Source organism: Corvus kubaryi, unplaced genomic scaffold (genome assembly GCF_017639235.1).
Source record: "Corvus kubaryi isolate FWS band 111438036 unplaced genomic scaffold, C.kubaryi_AGA036_p1.0 124, whole genome shotgun sequence".
Taxonomy (NCBI): Eukaryota; Metazoa; Chordata; class Aves; order Passeriformes; family Corvidae; genus Corvus; species Corvus kubaryi.
Window position 1 is genome coordinate 4,520,724 of NW_024580659.1, and position 18,693 is coordinate 4,539,416.

An 18,693-nucleotide genomic window follows, 5' to 3' on the forward strand; every position below is an offset into this window, starting at 1 on the left:
CTGAAATATGTTTATTAACAGAATCATAGAATGACTTGGGTTTGAAGGGACCCTGAAGATCAGCTATTTCCCATACCCCTGCCACGGGAGGAACACCTTCCATTAGACCAGGTTGCTAATTTTATTATTTTAGTTTTAAAATTTATACTGAAAAACACTCTAAATGTTTATATCTCATTTTAAATTCCACACTGTTCCTAACTAGGATCTTTGCTACTGGGTCTTTCATCACTAATACCACCCACCCAGCCCTTCATTCATAAAATAGATCAGCTTTTATCAAAACAAGTTCTACTTCACCAGTTTTTGCCAAACTCACTTTCCAGATTTTTCTGTGGGGTTTTGTGTACCTAATTTAAAAAGTCACACTAACAGAATTAAAGATTTTTCCACTATGTTGCTCAGCAATTGTTAATTATGATAAAAAAAAAAAAAAAAAAAATCTTATGATTAGGACAAAAAAAATGCACTTGGGGAAACAAACCAAAGCACTACACAGAAAATAGATGACTGGCACTGAGCTTCTGAGTTATGATAGGACATTTAATATGTACATATAACATAAAATTTAAAAAAACTTTTTAAATGTATCTATTATAGAATATAATGTCACACAGTATTCTAATTCGTATCTGATTCCATTTTTCTGTATGTAAATAGACCTCATTAAAGTCAAAACCAGAATTCTTTAGATATCACCAGAAACATTTGTGCTTCCATTACAGTATTTTTGCACCTGCCTTACATGGCAGCCATTCTTCAAACCAACGTTTATAAAAGCCTGCTAAGTATATGACTCCATTTCCACTTTGTCTTATTAACAATAACATTACAAAAACCATTTTTTCTGATTATTTCCATTCCTTTACAATGCAAGGATAACTGTAACAATTGACCTGAAGTTATACATGGCTTCCTCCCTCAAAAAAACTGTTTCAAAATTACAACTGTGAATTTTCTTTGTTAAATGTTAACTACACTTTTACCAGCCTAGCCAAGTCATAGTAGGTTCACTCTTTTTGCCAATTTTAGAGATCATATCAAGAGTTTTAATGCCCCATAATTACAGATATTTGCTTTTCTTTGTGTGGAGGAAGCTAGATTTAAATTATATCTCTCCCTTCCTTTTTCATTCTGAACACATATATGCAGTGATAAAGTGTATGCAAACAGGTTTTGGTTAGTTTGGGGGTGTTTTTAACCAATTCAAAGCAATAAACTTTGCACCATCAATAGAAAGTTCCCTTCCCTTGAATGTGACACTAGCAGAGATTCCAGCATTGCATTCCCATTGAGAGATGGGGCTTTAGATTCTCAGTTTCTCATAGAAGTTAGACAGTGCTGATATTTTTATTTGCATGCAACAAAAGAACTTTCAAAAAACGTTGAGTACATCTAAAATGAAGAATTTTGCACTTCCATGCTTTTAAAGGAATTTAAGCATCAGAAAACTATTAGAAGTCCTTAAATTCAGACTTAAATATATGCAGAGAAAAATAAAAAAATAACACAGAAAAAAACCCACCAAAACTTTCTCCTATGGCAAAAGGAGTTCTTTTCTTTTTGGTTAATTTTTTTTTTTTCCTAGAAATTAGAGAAATCAAGGCACTTACTTCATTTCTAGAATTTCTTCAAGCTGTTTCCTTCGCTCTATTCTCAGGTTAGCCAGATGTGCTTCTTTTTCAGCCAAAGACTGCTGTGTTGAGGCAAGACGGGCTTTGGTGGAATCTAATTCTTGTCTAGTCTTTTCCAGTGCATTCATCAGCTCTTCCACCTAAGAGAGACGACATTTTAAACTCCATATTCTTTACAACAAGAAAATATTAAATCCATATAAATACAGGGGGGGAAAGAACCACTAAAGGAATGATTTTCTGTAAATGGCTGTTCAAATCTCTTTGTACCATAACAAGTATTAAAAAGTAACAGTGGTGTTTCAAAACCAAAAAAACACCTCAAAGTTTCCATGAATCCATTAGTAATAAACAATATTTATACAAAGTAGAACCAACACAGATCACCAAGAACCTATTTAACCTGGGCCACTGCCACATACATATACAATTTATAAATATTTCCTGCACCATCTGGATTATTTAAATTCCGGGAGGGTGGTAGCTCATCATAGCAGTAATTTCAGAAATTTCAGATGCAGCTATAGATGCATGTTTTAATATAAAAGTGCTCATGAAAACCCAACTATTTTTCATAAAAATTGCACACCTTTGCAAAACAGGTTGCCCAGGGAAACTATAAACTCTCCAGTCCTTGAGTATTTTTAGATTTTGATTGAATGAAGCCTGGACAATCTGATCCAACTTTGAAGTTATTCCTGCTTTGAGTAGGGGTTTATACTGCATTGCCTCTAGTGGTCCCTTCTAACCAAATTATTCTATCATCCTGAACTTTAAAGGTCTGTAACTGCTCTAACAATGATCAAGTTATTTTCCTCATCATAACAGTGAGAAGCTCGAAGTGTAGGAAAGTTGTGGTGATCCCACTCTTCCCTTAGCATGGAGAAATGTCATGGAGAAATTTAAAGAACACACTGAAGAATGGAGAGTGGACAATGACACCTGTCTGGCAGCAGAAGCTTTACTTGTGGGGTGAATCATTTTATGTGAATATTTATATTCATATTTATATATATTTATATATCATATATATGTAAATATGATATAGAAATATACATATATTTATATATCATATTTATGTGAATGGCCTCCAGTAACCAGGATGCCAGTGGGATTTTCCCCTCTTCAAATGATACAGTTTACATAAAGTGAACAATAGTTTGGTTTTTTTAGTGAGATATAATGATTTGAATAACAAATGTCCTATTTCCTCTATGTTCTTTTTCATCTCCTTTGTCCAAATTTTATTATTTTATAAACTAGAAAACACTTCAGGAAGAACTTCTAAATGAAACAAAATAAAATGGGAAAGAGGATACATTCCATTCCTCCATGTTCCACAAAGGACTGAAAGGAGTTCAATTTTGCTGTGAATTGAAAAGTCTGACAAAATTCCACCATGTTCATATCATCAGTGTGGCTACTTCTCCCAAGCTCATGCTTAACTCTTGTTCTCTAAAGCCTCCTAGCAACCAATCAGTGCTTATAAGCCACACTTCTGCTTCAATTTGAACATGCACTGGCTTCTATACAAAAAGTTCAATAAATAATACAAATAAATAATAGAGTTGTCAGAAATTATAATGAGGACTCACAGCCTGATTGCCAATGATACACTGATTAGTTACTCCTTCTACACCATCTGTACACACACTCTAATAAGATCAATGAAATACTAGAACGTGTCTGATACCCTGCAGTGCATAAGCTGTATTTCATGAATGCAGAATTACCAATAGTATTTAAATTATTGATGTTCAACCTTCCACTCAGAAAGTAAAAGCAGTGTAATAGTGATATCAATGAAATAACAAGGAGTGCAAATTGTAGGTCTCTGCAGATGCCAAGATTCCACTGAAGAAACCATGAAGAAAGATGATGACTTCAGATATCTTTGTAAAATGACTGTCTAGTGAACGTTCATAGTAGAAGTAGCAAAGAGAACATGTACTTGAGGGAAATAAAGAAATAAAAAAAAAGCTGGATTTGCACTTAAATCCCATGAAAAAAAGAATTAACAAGCCAGAAGGAAAGAGTCAGATCATATTTCTTTAAAAACAGATTCAATTTCTAATATAACACCAGGTACTTCATCTTCTGCTTTAGTGCAAGAACATAAACCAATGCTGTCTCCAAGAAGGACAGGACTTAACTACTAAAACATATGATACTTCTACCTGTTTTCAGGGGCTATTTCTCAGGATTTTCCTTGCACCTTTTACAAACTGCATCTACTTTCTGCTGAGCCTCCACTCTATCACTTAATTCCAGACAACATCTATTAATGGAAACTGTACTAAGGATCAAAACTGAAAAGTCATTAATTCATACAGACTCCAGCTTTGAGACAGTATCTTTAAGCACCAAGACACTCCACACTTGCAGATTTATTGGGCAGATGAGAATGTAAAAAGGCAGAATTCCTGCACTTCTGTATTTTTAGTATCATTGTGCTCCCTTTCCATGTTCAGCTGAATTTGGTACCCAGCCTGATGATTGACTGAATCCTCACCCAAGTTCATATCACATATACCACATAATTTACATTTCAAAACATTTAAGAGAATTAAAGACTTGTGGAAAATAAAGCTGTGGACTTGTTAATGTCTGTTACTAACATACTCTTACATTACCAGACAAAAGAGATCAAAGTTTAAAAGAGAAGGGAAAAAAACTCCAAAAACTTAAATATGAAAACTTTTTCAAACCACAAATCATTAACACGTGTCGACTTGAAAGTTTTATTTTAATTTACACTTTCAACACAGTATTTGCCAGCTAGCTCTTCCTGCATTTTTTGAATATGACCCAAGTTCATAGTTGGACGTTTTCCTAGTTAACTGTCCCACCAACACCTACAGCCAAATTCAACTGGCAGGCATGCGCACAAGAAACTGATTTTTTTTTTTTTTTTAATCAACTTCTATCAAATGTAAACTTTTGAATGGTGAAGTTGCACACACAATCATCTTACCATGCTAACTACATAGCTGCAGCAGATGTGTCACAATGGGAAATCAACCACTGCGGCCAGTATTACAGATGAAAATTCTGGTTTTGGGCAATCCCCAGCCCAGCCCAGCAGCGCTGCCTGGCAGGGGTAGAGGCATCAGGGGCAGTTCCCACCTGGAAGCTGCTCCCTTTTCCCAACCCTATCCCTCAGTATAAATGCTCCTAATCACAAACCCCAAACGTTTTGAATTCACAGGAATACACGTTTTGAAAGAGTTTACGATGAGAACCTCAGTGATTGCACAGCCCTTAGCTTGGGAGTATTCTATGCCCTGAATGTGTTTTAAGCTGGGTTTTCTTCCCTTTTGCAAGACAAAGGCCTCATTTTATCCTTTGCATTTTGCAATAAAAGCCTTCTTTTTTTTCATACTTTCAGTAAGCTTAACTGACCTCAGCACTTTGAGGATTTTATTAAAATCTGCACTAGAATTAAGTTTGTATTTCAGAATGGCAGAAACCCAGCAAACTATTGTAATTGTTTCTTAGTTTTGAGTCTATTTTAAATGAACACTTTGTACTCGTTCTGCAGCTTCACATTTCCAAGTGCTATCAGCAGTGTTTCACACCAAGATAAGAAAAGAAAAAGAAATGAATGTGGCTGAAGTATACATCTGCGTTACCAGATTCTGCAAATTAAAGGAGGTTAGAGTTCAAATGAATGACAGTTTATTAAAAATGCCCTGGAGCATTCTTAATTCCAGATTGGATTCGGCTCAGTACAACTCAGGCTAACATAATACTGTTCCAGTTTGTGGGAATGAAGAGGGGGAGGGACAATTGCATGTTTTCTCAGCTCAAATATAATTTATTTCTGCAGGATGATGAAGAGCTGGCAACATTCCAGCAGTCAAGGTTAGTATGGTTAGTGCTACTACCTTTAAAGGGTTGGCACTTCATTTTGGCAACCATCTTGGTGATAAATACAAGAGTTTTGGATTTCCCTAAGTGACTTTTTCAAGTATCAGTAGCTATACAAAAATTTCATTTTATTTTAAAACCTAATCTTGTGTTAGCACACAGATAATTCATGAATTTTACATACTAAAAGGAAATAAAGAATTCCATCTATTCACTTAGAGATTCTTCTACTTTAATATTAAAATATTAACCATTAAAATTTTTTTAAAGTTTAACAAACAATTACATTTGTTCAGTAAAGCTGGATGCACTTTAATAATAAGTCATTCAGTGTAAGAATCCATCCAGTTGTTTTGAAAGCGGTTGGTTTTTTTCCATTTCCTAAGGAAATTCCTTTTTTTCTCCACTGCAAGTTACACACTATATAAATTTCAGTTATCTCCAGCTCTGTGAAGATTAATTTAATAAAAATAATATTTGGGGGTTTCCCCCCCCAAGATTAAGCATGAGATTGTAAAAAAGGAAAGACTATAATCCTCAAACTTTGTGGCTTTCCTACAAATTTATTCCATTACTGGACTAAGAGGGCATAGAAAACACATTCACAGAGATGAGGGAAAACAGATAAAAGCCTGAATTTGTACACACCAAATATCCACTTACCAGCTATTTCGCCTCTCAGGCTGGAGACCTCAGCCTTTGACATTAACACACTGCCTGTGCCTCACACAGTGAAGGTGAGTGCCAAGTATGCCAGGATCCTGTGCCAGCAGCTGCTGGCCATGCAGGGACCCAATTTATCTCATGGCTAATTCAATTACACACCTACAGGAGGGCCAGCACCAGCCATGTGGACCTACTGCTTTTAAAATTGCCAGTGCTGTCCTGCAATATGGTTTGTAAATACCTTGCTTCCTCCTGTTTCTAATGCGAATTTCTCCAGTGTGCAACTGCCTCAACAGTTTCATTACAAAGGTGTTTTTCACAAAAGCAAACAGACGTAGCAAAGTGTCATACTGAGCTTTGCAAGACATGGAAATAAACTCTTTGTCACCCTCCCCTCTACTCTCTTCCCATCCCATTTGTCATCCATAGACAAATTCCTCACCTCTGACTTCCATCACAGTTCTTAAACCCAGGAAACAGGTCTAACGAAACCAGTTTAGTTATGGAGGCTGATGCTCCTGAACCTTTCCAAACAAAGAAATTAGACACATGTTGTATCTCACAACTTTGGAAATTGTCAGAGAAAAGTAACCATACTCTAGAATGCATAAAAGCTTTAAAATAAACACCATAGGTGAAGGATTTGACAGAATATTAAGCAGAATTTATAAATTCCAGGTTGGTTTTTCAAAACTCATAAAAGACTAGACACATAAGGCCCAGTGCCATCAGCCAGCAATGCAGTGGCAGTTCAACACAAAGCACCAGAAGCACTGAAGCAGCAGTCCCCAGGGAAGGGCCATGTCCACAGGAACACAACAGCACAGTTATCAAACAGGATGCCATGCTGCAGAATTTGAAATAGAAAACCTCACTGAGATTGCTTCATTACCAAAAGTAGGATTTAAAGTATTTTAATCCTCCTGCTAAGAGCTACGTTAAGAATACACGAGGCTTGGTTTTATTCAGATAAAGAAGAGACACAGCATATATAGAGCACATATTTCCCCACCCAGACCTGCAGGGACCACAGTCAGGGAGAAAAGGTTCTTTAGTTTCCTCAGTATTTCCTTGCTGGCTGTCACATGGTGGTTACTAGTTAAGTTAATTTATACAAGCACAGTGTTATAACAGAGACATATGCCCATCTCTACATAGAATTATTCTGGAATTTACTGGATTCCCATAGCTTAAAAGAAATAGATATCCTAACTGAAAGGATTACTAATGATGTGGTCTTTATTAAGTTAATTTAAGATTCTGAAAGACATTTCTGGGAACTGTATTCAGCTTTTCTGGTACTGGCAGTTAGAACATTGATCATCTTATTCTAAGCCTCAGTAATTCAATAAAATATAAGACCAAAACAATATAATTCTTGGATTCATTATCTGTGATTTAGTTTTCCAATTAATATAGTGATTTCACCTACAACAGAAAAATATAATTAAGTAATTTTGGAAAATACTGGTCATAATCACTTAAATAGAATAACTATCAGTTTGAAAAGCCAAACCAAACCAACAACTAAAAGCAATACCAAAATTTTTTGGGTTTTTTTAAATAAATCAAACAAAATTATGATATAAATAGTGGTAATCTCTGTGCTCTAGGGTCATGTTCCTAGACAGGTGAAAACAAAAGCTATTCTAAAGTACAAACAAAAATTATGCTCCCCCTGCAGTCCTAGGAATACTGTCATCTATTTAAACAGTTCATCTTGTGAAACACAACTGGCCCCCAGTTGCAGAATTCTCAATTAGCTTCAGCTAAAATACACTGTATGACAACCCACTGACAAAATGTGAATGTGACCTTCAGGAAAACTGAAGAGGATGGGCAAGAGAACAGACTACTCCTCGCAGATGCAGATGAAAGGTTTTGTCCCAAATAGAAGCTCTTTCATTAACAGCAAAACACTGTTACGTATATGATAAAGTAAATAACATCACATTCTGATATTTCAAGGGTATACACATTTAAAAATAAAAAGCAGTCCTCAGACCATATCAATAAAGATACAGTATTTAAAGTGCTGCAAGAATCAGTCAACAAATGTTCTCTTTCCAAGGCAAACTTCATGCTGACAAGGCCTGATTCACACTTGGCCCCCAATCAACTCAGTCACCCAGACATGCACTGTGATGGAAACGAGACCGAGCACCCGAGCAACTGTGCAAGTCCACTTTTTATCAATTAAAAAAAAAAAAAAAAAAGCAGCATCCTTTTATTTTTGCATTTCATTTGAAAATTAGTTATTTCATTGAAATATCTTGTTAATTTTATCTCCTTTTCCACTGAGTTTCATCTGAGCAAGTCTGTGATCTTTTTAAGCAGCTGGTAGCCTTAGCTCTGCTCTTCCATTTGTTTGATACTGTCCAAATCTAATTACAAAGGTAGCATGAAAAGTGTTTTATAGTTGTGCAAGCGAAAGCAAATTTGCTATAATGTATTGATAAATTACAGAGCTCGACCTAATGCTTTCCGAAGCATTAAAGTAAAGTAAAGTGACTATTCAACAGATGCCAATTTCAGTAGGACACTCAACTGTCCTACAGGATATTGTATCTGGAAGAAAACCCTTATGGGCTGAAAACAATTAGGCTGTGTGATTTCGGTGTTGAGTCCTTTCAGATAAACCATGCAAGCAGAGCAGAGCAACTCTTTAGCTGGTGTTAAAGCCCAGTGCTGTCAGAGCGGCCTCCCTGGTTAATGTCAATAGCACTGCGTATAAAAGGTGACTAAAGTGTGTACAAATGTTGATCTTTGGAGAAGGCATGCCTAGAATCATGCACACATCTACTATTTCATCCACCAGGTCAACTTCTGGGAGAGAGGGCAAATTGGGAGTTTTCTTGCCAAAAGTTGATTCTTAGCACGCTTGTTAGGTTACACAGCACAAAGCTACTTCCCCACTGCTTTTAATCCATAATCCCAATATATTATTAAAATTAGAAATGCTGCCTTAGAACGTATCCAAACACAGCAGGGATTCACATGGTATGTGTAAAGTCGTACTGCAAACAGGTAATTTATGTACATAAGAGGTTTTCCGCACTCTGAATTGTGCTTACATACTGTGAAATCACAAGACTCATTAAAGTGAAAATGTTATTGTATGAAAATACTTGGATAATTTTATGTGAGAGAGCCCAGAAAAAAACAATTTCCTAACAAGGTTTGACACAATGACAATTCACAAATAATATTAATAGGCAGCAATATAAAGATTCATGTAACTGATTAGAAACACAGATTCTGCATCAAAAAAAATTTCATGCCATCTTTAAAAGTTCTGTGACTTTAAAAGTTCATGTGCGTACTGAACGCCCAAGGAAGACACATCTGTGCTCTTCTCTTAACACAGATAGTATTTCCCTGTTTACTTAATTCTATGGCATTTTTGCTACAAAATTATTTATTTTATTGGCTTGGCACACATAAAGAAGTCACAGTGGCATGGACATGTCCTTAAAAACTAAAATTATCTCCTATTGTATATAGTGCAATATCAACTATATCAATAACTTTAAGAAAAGTTAAGTGTGTCTGTCATGAAAGAGCTAAGTTTTAGCACCCAGTTACAGATCACTCTTAATAAGAAAAATGTTAATACTTGGTATAGTAACTGACAGTTACAACCTGACTCAAATTTATTCAGAGCCATGGGGGAAGTACTGGAGAACACATGGAGCAGAACTATAAACAGTTGGTTAATTTAATTGTTTCAGATATAGAAAGAACACAAGCAACACAAGTGTACTAATAGGACAATAATAAACATAATAATTAAATATATAAAGCAACTAAAGATGGCTTTGGAGAGTCATTTCAGGAAGATACCAGTCAATAGGAACAGAACTGAAGTGCTTATGAGGCTGTCCAGGGTAGGGCAGCCCATGGGACAGTCAGGGAGGCCTGAGGGGGACAACAAAATGTCTGACAACTGGACTCCATTATTAACACATGATAAGCTAGGAATGATCACACGATGGAGCAAAAATATCAACCCAGAATTTGTCAGCCTGAATTCCTCCATGAAAGCAGTTCGCAATCAGCATGTCAATTTTTCAGAGCACTAAAGAGAAATCTTGCTCAAACCATAGCTCCCCGTTCATGAAACTATCCCACACCTACAGGAATAATCTCACTGGGTACATCAGTTCCAGGCCACAGTGCCTCCCTCAGCCAACGTGAGACAGAAATTCCCTGTGGGTGGAAGAAGCAGGGCTGGAGGGGCAGGATGCTGAGCTGAATTCAACAGCCTCAGGAAAGAGAACTTTGTATGAAAAGGGAGCCAGATGGGAGGTGGTGGCAGCACTGCCAGCACTTGGCAAAAGCCAAGGGCAGGAAGGGAGCCCTTCGATGCCTCCACGGAGCTGCAGCCACACGAGCTCAGGAGGAAACTGTGCAGCAACTGAACAGGTCCTTACACAACTGCACAGCCACAGGAGTGCTTCAGAGGGACAGAGAGACAGAACGTACAGAACTCTGCACACACACATCATGCAGAAAAGAAACTCTGTAATAGTTTGATGTGATTACATAGGTGGGAGGAGAAAATCAGGTGGGGGAGAGAACACTGACAAGGGTAGGAAGATAGCCCAAGAAACACCATCCTTCTGAAACTGAACATTTTTTCTCAATAATTGTTTGAAGGAAAAGGAAGTAAAAGACTTCAATGGTTTTTACACCAGGTTAGCTCCTGAAAAGTTCATCTCCATCTCTTTGGGGAATTGAGCAGTAGTGTAGTGGTTTGGTCTGCTAACCTATGACAAGTAGTTAAGATTTTTGGGAAGAACAAAGATGCTGAATTACAGAACTTGCACTTTTCCAAGCAACAAAGCCACACTGTCTGGCTATTACTAAATCAAAACCAAGTTCAGTGAGTATATTCCGGTGAAGAAAAAAAAACCTGTCACTTAAACCTTTGCCTCATCTACAAAGAAGACAAATATTTTAATTCTGTCACATCAGTCTGTGAGAATTTGGAACAAATATAAAAATGCACATACTGTTACTCAGTGTTCCAAAACCTAAGCTTTTTGTTTGTCTCCTAGCTAATGATATATTAATGCATTTCCACAGAGTGATGGATTTTGTTTTGCTAGACTGAAAAAGGGGAGCAGAAGATTGTAACATTCATACAACTTCTCACCTTGTTACTGGGTTCTTCCATAGTATCTACCAGGTACAAGAAAACAAAAGAAGGAGGCAGCAGAAAATGGTACTTCATTCTCTGAAAGTTGAAATATTCTAACAGATCTTCCCTATGGAAGTTCATTGATTTCCCACATCTTATGAAGCACTTACTGCTCAGCCTGTTATATGCTCAAAACCTTGGGTAAAGCAGCTTTCCTCACTCAGTGATTGCAAGCATTTTTTGCCATGTTCTAGAATCAATACTGAAGAAAAGCAGCTATCAGTATTTAGGTTGAGCATTTGCACTCACTTTCTCAGTTGCACTTTACATTCCATTACAAAGGGCAGCCCTATGAAAGGCAGACTCATAAGATGCAGGAATTCTGTTTATAGGTAGTATGAAGAAATTTTCTGTATAGATAAATTAATAATCAGTTAATAATAAGAAAATCCAGAGAAATTATACTACTAAGCCTTGGCCTGAACCATAATAATTCCTTTATGGAATTTACAAAAGATTTTATTATTTTAATTGTTCTTGTATGGGCATTATTAAGATACCAGAGTAATGGACTTCATAAAAGCCTAAATAAAAGCACAAGTTTTATACAGCTGTGTATTTCTGTAGGCAACATATATTAGACAAATTTTGATGAGAATAATAGTATTTCTCACCAGATGAAAAAGGGAAAAGTAGTCACAGAATCTTTAACTAATATAAACTGCATTTTGTTCCTCATCTAAAAGTTTCGTTTTCCTTCTAAGTCTCTCAAGTCTCTTCCCACATGAGGCAACATTCAAGAGTGTATAAACAGAAAACATGCAGATCTGCAAGTTGATTTTATTCACCCTGTTTGAAGCAAAATATATGGGCATTAAGACCACGAGCTAAGTGGCAGGACTTACAAAACTTACAGATGGGAGGATTAAACTGGCCTTGATGAGAACTTTATTTTGGATCTGCTTGACCCTTCATGTAAACTAACTCACTTGTCACTGCTCATATTCTGTATAATAACTCTCATGGGGACATATATTTTATTATTTTTAAATCCCTCTCTTCCAAAGGCAGGCTTGGTTTTGGAGAACAGAGATGAATCCATACACATCAAGTTGTGCATTTGAGGGATTTTTTAAGATCTAGAGTCCGTATCCATGGAACACACAATCCCAAAGGTGAGGATACATTAAAGCTGTATTAGAGTGCATTTGAAAACATACATATTTAAACAGTATTTATAAATAATGCTTGCTTTCTTTTTCAACTTTGCACAGGCTTTTGTCCCACAGAAAAACTTTATTACAGAAGTCCCTGCTATACCCAGCAGTCCTTAAAGGAATCGAATTGCTATTTCACTTGTGCAAGCAGAACTTAGAATACAAACCCAAAAAATTCTTAGATTTATCATGTAAATAAGCAGCTATGCAGTATGAACTAAGGTGTCAGGTTTTTAAGGCAGAAAAGCATTTCCACCCCTTTCAAAATGCCTTATACTGCATATATTCTGTTTCAGATGGGCTATTCAGTCCCTCAAATTAGCTCCAGTACCTGCTACAGTAAATGAAATCTACATTGTATTGGTGTGCTTTAAGAAATACTGCTTCCAAAATGTTCACCAAAGAAAAGGTAATTCTTTTATCTACAGTCCAACAAAAGTAGTAACCCCAATAATACAACTGTGTGCTCACAACATACAGTTTCAGTTAGAAAACTGCCCCAATGGCTGAAATTAGGCACACAGGACTGTTAGAAGAAAGTCATATAGCTATTTCTTTTATTCTCTGTATTTCAGTTACAAATATTTTTTAAATTTTTGGGAATGAGGACAGTCTAAATATAATATATTTCTAGTGGAAATAACATTTGCTCCATTTAGGCCTTAGACAGTGCTGATGGCAGAACAAGATTGGAATGTGCAGATAATTATCTTTGAGGCTAGTCAACAGCTAGAAGGCCTTCATAATATCACCTTTAAGATCAAGCCAAGACATTCCAGTCTGAATCAAGGTTTATTTATTAAAGGATTTAGCACTTTTAGATCCAATATTGCCTGGAAGACCACCAATTTCCATTTCCAAATATCTAATTTCTCCAGTTTCTTGGTGCATACATAAGAGCTTCAAAATCACTTCAGTGAGCACACACATATGCACATAAAGACATCTAAATTCCTCCCCTCTCTAAGACGAATTCCGCAGGAAACACCTACAAAGCAAAATCTCCACAGAGAGAGAGCTACAGGAGCTTTCAATAATTCTCACTCATTTAGGCAACACAGTTCAGACAACTCCAGGAGGTTTTTAGTCAAAGAATTTGGATTTTTCTTGATCTTGATTGGTATAAGGGATACTGAGAAAAATAATGTTGCATGCATATAAGATGGGCTTCGAATATTTTTTTTATCTAGGAAGAGAGCCTGGCATTTAAAACTTCAGAGTTTACTTCTTTTTCCTTTTAAGAAACACTGTTTACAATGAGTAAATAAAATTATTTTTCAAAAGTAAAGATCAACAATTCTCTTGTTCTAAGTTGGCTTTTTCAGTCTAGGGTCTTTTTTGTGCTGGTGCCACTTATCTAAAATCTACTATTCATGACAAGATCAAAAGTAATGGTTTATAATACAACATCTGTTCTTTAAATTCATAGCATAATCTTTCAGAGGGTTTCTATAAATGAACAAAAAAGATATATAGCCTTTCTACATATAATGGATTTGGTCAACAAAAAACCTAAATAATCACAGTGTGATCCTGGTTATCCAAACTTCCCTGCTGTACATGTCTTCCTGTCCAACAGTGACTCCTCATAATACAAACCCGTGAGTCACCCAGACAAATGTGGTGTGATACAAGTTGTTTGAATAAGTGTTATCCTACTGTATTGCATTATGAATATAGTTTAATCTGCCATGGTACTTGATGTAATGTTATACAACATTCCAGCTCAAGAGCAGGGAAAATTAGCCATTACAAGAGAGTAACCCTCACTGCTATAAATGCACACTAACATGAGATAATAAAAATAATAGCTACTATTAACTTACTATGTTATTCTAATACTACCAATGCTAGTATTTCATATTCAAATAGCCAAAATACTGGCAAAGAATGTTTAAAGAAGTTTGCTTGGTTTGTTTTTTTTTGAAAAAAGAGAAAAGAAGAGCATCTACTTTTCCAAGACAGTATTTTTTGTATGTGTCTCCTTCACTTTAATTAGGCAGAGTTAGTAATTAAGCTGCCAAAGGGAGGCCCAGAAGATAAAAGATTTCCCAAACCAAATAACACAAGTTTCCTGTACATAGGAAAGAAGATTCAAGTTCCTTATCTTAAAGGACAGCAACCTTCCTCCCCACTCCCTGCCTTCTCCAAATGCTGTTTCAATGGGAAAAAGAAAAAAACTCCAATTATATGCTCTGTCAGGAGGATATATTCTGCTCCCATGTACTGCCCATTGCTTCAGCAGGATAGAAGTAGTAAGAGTTACTAGGGATAGCAATCCACTACTATTTTTACTCAGAGTTGTAATTATAAACGAAAACCATTTTCATATTCCCAGCACAGGCTTATGGTTAAAAGCCCACATGGTCCCATATACACTGTAATATCTAAAATGAAAGTCTTGAAAAAACAAAGAACTGAACCAAAGCTAAGCACATTGCTGTCTTTACCAGAGAAGTCAACTCAGAAATAAACACAACTGTTCATGAGAAAGATATTAGAAGCAATAAATTTTCTAGTGATGAGTGTTTTTAGGTGTATAATTTATGTATGCACTCACTGGTGGCATGACCAGAAACACAGATATCACAGAATAAAAAGGAGAAAAAACAGGGGAAAGTAGAAGACACGGATATATGCTCGACTAGGCTGCTAAAAAAATAGCAAACTTCTATGAAAGACTAGATTGTGACATTTTCACAAAAGCAAAAACAAAAACGAGCGTTGTTGACTCAAGAATGAAGCTTGGCAGGAAGCTGCCACTAGGTCTTCTATAGTTTACACTATATTTTTTCCTTCCAGACGCTGCCAGTGGGAGGTTTTAAAGCATAATGATATACTGAGAAACTTATGACAAGCATGTCCAAACAAAGTAAAACATATTTTTCACAAAACAGTAAACTCTGATAGCTTTAAATCCATGGAGCCAGAGGTAGCCTGAAGACTAATTACAGCAGAATTGTTAACTTGCAAAACCTGTTTAAGGTATTTAGGTATTCTTGACTTTTTTCCAGAAAATATTATTGTAGCAGGAAGTTACTTCTGAAAAACAAAGTTGAAATAGCAAAGACGTTTCTCATACCAAAAAAAGGCTGAATAGTAATATGTTTAACAGCTTGATAACAGCAACAATAGACAAATACATTAACTAGCATCAATTAGAAAATGTATCAGACACAGTAAACAGAATTTTAAAAGATGGAATAGGCGTGAAACTTGAATAGGTTTTTTTTATTCCTGGAAGCTGTCTTTTCTAAGTCATACTTAGAGTTTGTTAACAAAAGGTACATGAGGATGTACCAAAATTTGAGTATATTTAAATGTGCAGTGTAAATGGAGATCATTACAGTCACACATGCAGTCACTGCTGCAATTTTCATCGTACAACCACGTGACTAAGCACCATAAACCTCTAAGAACACGAAAAACCCTTTTCACATATTCAAACAAGTTTATCTGAGCCTGTATAGAACAAAAAGAGAAAGTGTTCAACAAGGTAAAGTGATGCACTTTAAAGGTCCTACACTTGGGTCACAACAGCCCCACACAGTGTTCCAGGCTTGGGGACAGAGTGGCTGGAAAGCTGCTCAGTGGAAAAGGACCTGGGGGTGTTGGTCAACAGCAGCTGAGCCCAGGAGTGCTGAGGTGGCCAAGAAGCCTAGTGGCATCCTGGCTGTATCAGCAATAGTGTAGCCAGCAGGACCAGGGCAGTGGATGTCCTCCTGTACTGGGCACTGATGATGCCACAGCTCAAATCTGGGTTCAGTTTTGGGGCCCTCACTACACAAAAGACACTGAGGTGCTGGAGTGTGTCCAGAGAAGGGCAACAGAGCTGGGGAAGGGGCTGGAGCACAAGTCTCCTTGGGAGTAGCTGGGGGTGTTTAGCCTGGAGAAAAGGAGGCTCAGGGGGGACCTTATGGCTCTACAACACCTGAAAGGAGATTGTAGCCAGGCAGGGCTCAGGCTCTCCATCCAGTTAACAAGTGACAGGACAAGAGGAAACCAGGAGAGATTTAGATTGGATATTAGGAAATATTTCTTCACCAAAAGCACTGTCAAGCACTGGAACACACTGCCCAGTGCAGTGATGGAGTCACCCTCCCTGAAGGCATTTAAAAAATATGTAGATGTGGCACTGAGGGACATGGGTTAGTGAAGGCTTTGGCAGTGCTGGGTAAACAGTGATCTTAGGTCTTTTCCAACCTAAATGATACTATGATTCTCTGATATGGGATAGACTAATACTCTTGATATGACAGCTTTAAAAGAATACCAGGATCAGATATTATTTTAGCTAACTAACTATATTTTTCAGCTACTCCTTTCACACATAGTCCTAAATGTACTGATGGCATAACACTTACATTCCACATGTATAATTCAGAGTTTTGTCTGTAAATTCTCTGAAGTCATTTTTCTGCTATTACTGAAGTCCTTCTTTAAATACATATTGACTAATCTATGGTTTCATACATCAAGTAGACTATTTTTCATATACAGACTTAAATCTGGCTTTAAAAACTGTACGATGAATTGTAAAAACAGTTTAAAGTTATGATTGGCTGATAAAGTGAAACTCTACTCCATTTCACTTGGATTAGTGTGCAGCTGCAAGATATAAATTCTGTGTGAGAAACAGTACATTTTTTAATGCTCTTTGAATTATCATGTTTTTGCAAAATGAAAGACAACTGGTTTCATATGCAGGTAAGAAGTATTGGCGTAAGGAATGTTATTTGATTTTAACTGAGTCATATTGCCAGAATGCATGAAACAGCTGCATGAGCTGAGTATCTGCCTGAGGCTACAACTATATTTCCCCCATCTTTTACCACCTGTCTGTGCTAAAGTTACTGGATGCTGGTAGATATCAAACGCCACTGGGATTGTTAACTATCATAATTATTAAATGGATTCTCCACTATCCTATTGCCTCTTCATGTCCAGGTATTTTTTATTAGGTGAGACAGCATTATCCCTTTTCTTTGCAAACTTTTAGAAGAATGTCACAAATAAACTCACAAACAAAATGACTAAAGCTCTACTGAAAGAGTGAGGCTTGCCTCTACTAAGCTTACTCTCTTTGGCACATCTGTAAAGTTATTACATGATTATGCCAAGACCACCAAAAGCTCTTTTACATCACTCTTTAGCCAAGGGTAGTACTGATCCAATAGTACAATTAACACTGGGATGTTTTCATACTAGCTAGATATAGGCAATTTTGCCCTAGCAGTTGAAATGACTGTTAAAACCTCAGAGCTGTTGAAAACAGAAGTGCTTTTGAGAACCTTGGAGAACAATTGTGATACCAAAACAGCAGGAAATGAAAAATATAATTTTGATCTTAAAAAAAAAAGTAAGACTGGAGAATTACGGATAAGTCAGTTTTGATTCTGACACTTACTGGAACAAGTAATCTGCTTCAGACTGTTTTCAGACACCTAGGAGAATGAATATGGAATTCCCAAGCAGCCATATCAAATTAACTTTTTCATATGACAGAGAAATTGGCTTTATTGAAGAACAGAAGTAGCAGTCATATCTGGTAACAAATTTCAGGATATTCACATAACCAAACTAAAGAAAAAAGATAAGCCAAATGAAAGTCACCTAACCTGGATGCCAAACTAGTTTGGAAGCTGTGGTGAGTCACCAACAGCTCACTGTTAAAATAGAAGGATGTTTAAAAAAATGGAATTTTGCAGGACCATAGGATATTCAGTTCCTCAATAATCCCAAATACTAAGACTACAAATTTGAAGAAGGAATCAGTAAAAAAAAAAAAAAAAAAAAAAAACACCTTAAAGATATCTTGCCAAACCTGAGAACCTGAGAACTAAACAGGGAAAAAAAATTACATTATTTAATAGGGAGAAAAGCAAGGTCATTCACTTCAACAGAAGTCATCAATTCCACAAATCCAGGAAGAGGAATAACTGATTAAGAAGTTGTCTTTTTCTATTAAAGAAAAGAATCAAGAGACACTAAGGTGACACGTCAACAGTGTCATGTTGTTGCAAAATCACACTATGGAGAGATGAATATTTAGTAGTAATCTTTCTGTTTTCTTTGGCACTGGCAAGATCTCAGCAGAACTGGATCAAATTTTACCCACTCAAAGATGTGAACAAACCGGAAAGACTACACAGAAAAGCAACAA

The 18,693-nt window shown here is 36.4% G+C and overlaps 1 protein-coding gene across 16 annotated transcripts in view; it reads right to left on the minus strand.

Annotated features, from left to right (window-relative positions):
• The window catches only part of ERC2 (ELKS/RAB6-interacting/CAST family member 2), a 432,662-nt gene that overhangs the window by 201,715 nt on the left and 212,254 nt on the right, over positions 1-18,693 (minus strand). For all 16 annotated transcript variants that reach the window (XM_042020735.1, XM_042020741.1, XM_042020751.1 and 13 more), the window contains one exon: positions 1,614-1,774. In XM_042020735.1, coding sequence (XP_041876669.1) covers positions 1,614-1,774 — 161 coding nt within the window. The remainder of the gene's footprint in view (positions 1-1,613; positions 1,775-18,693) is intronic.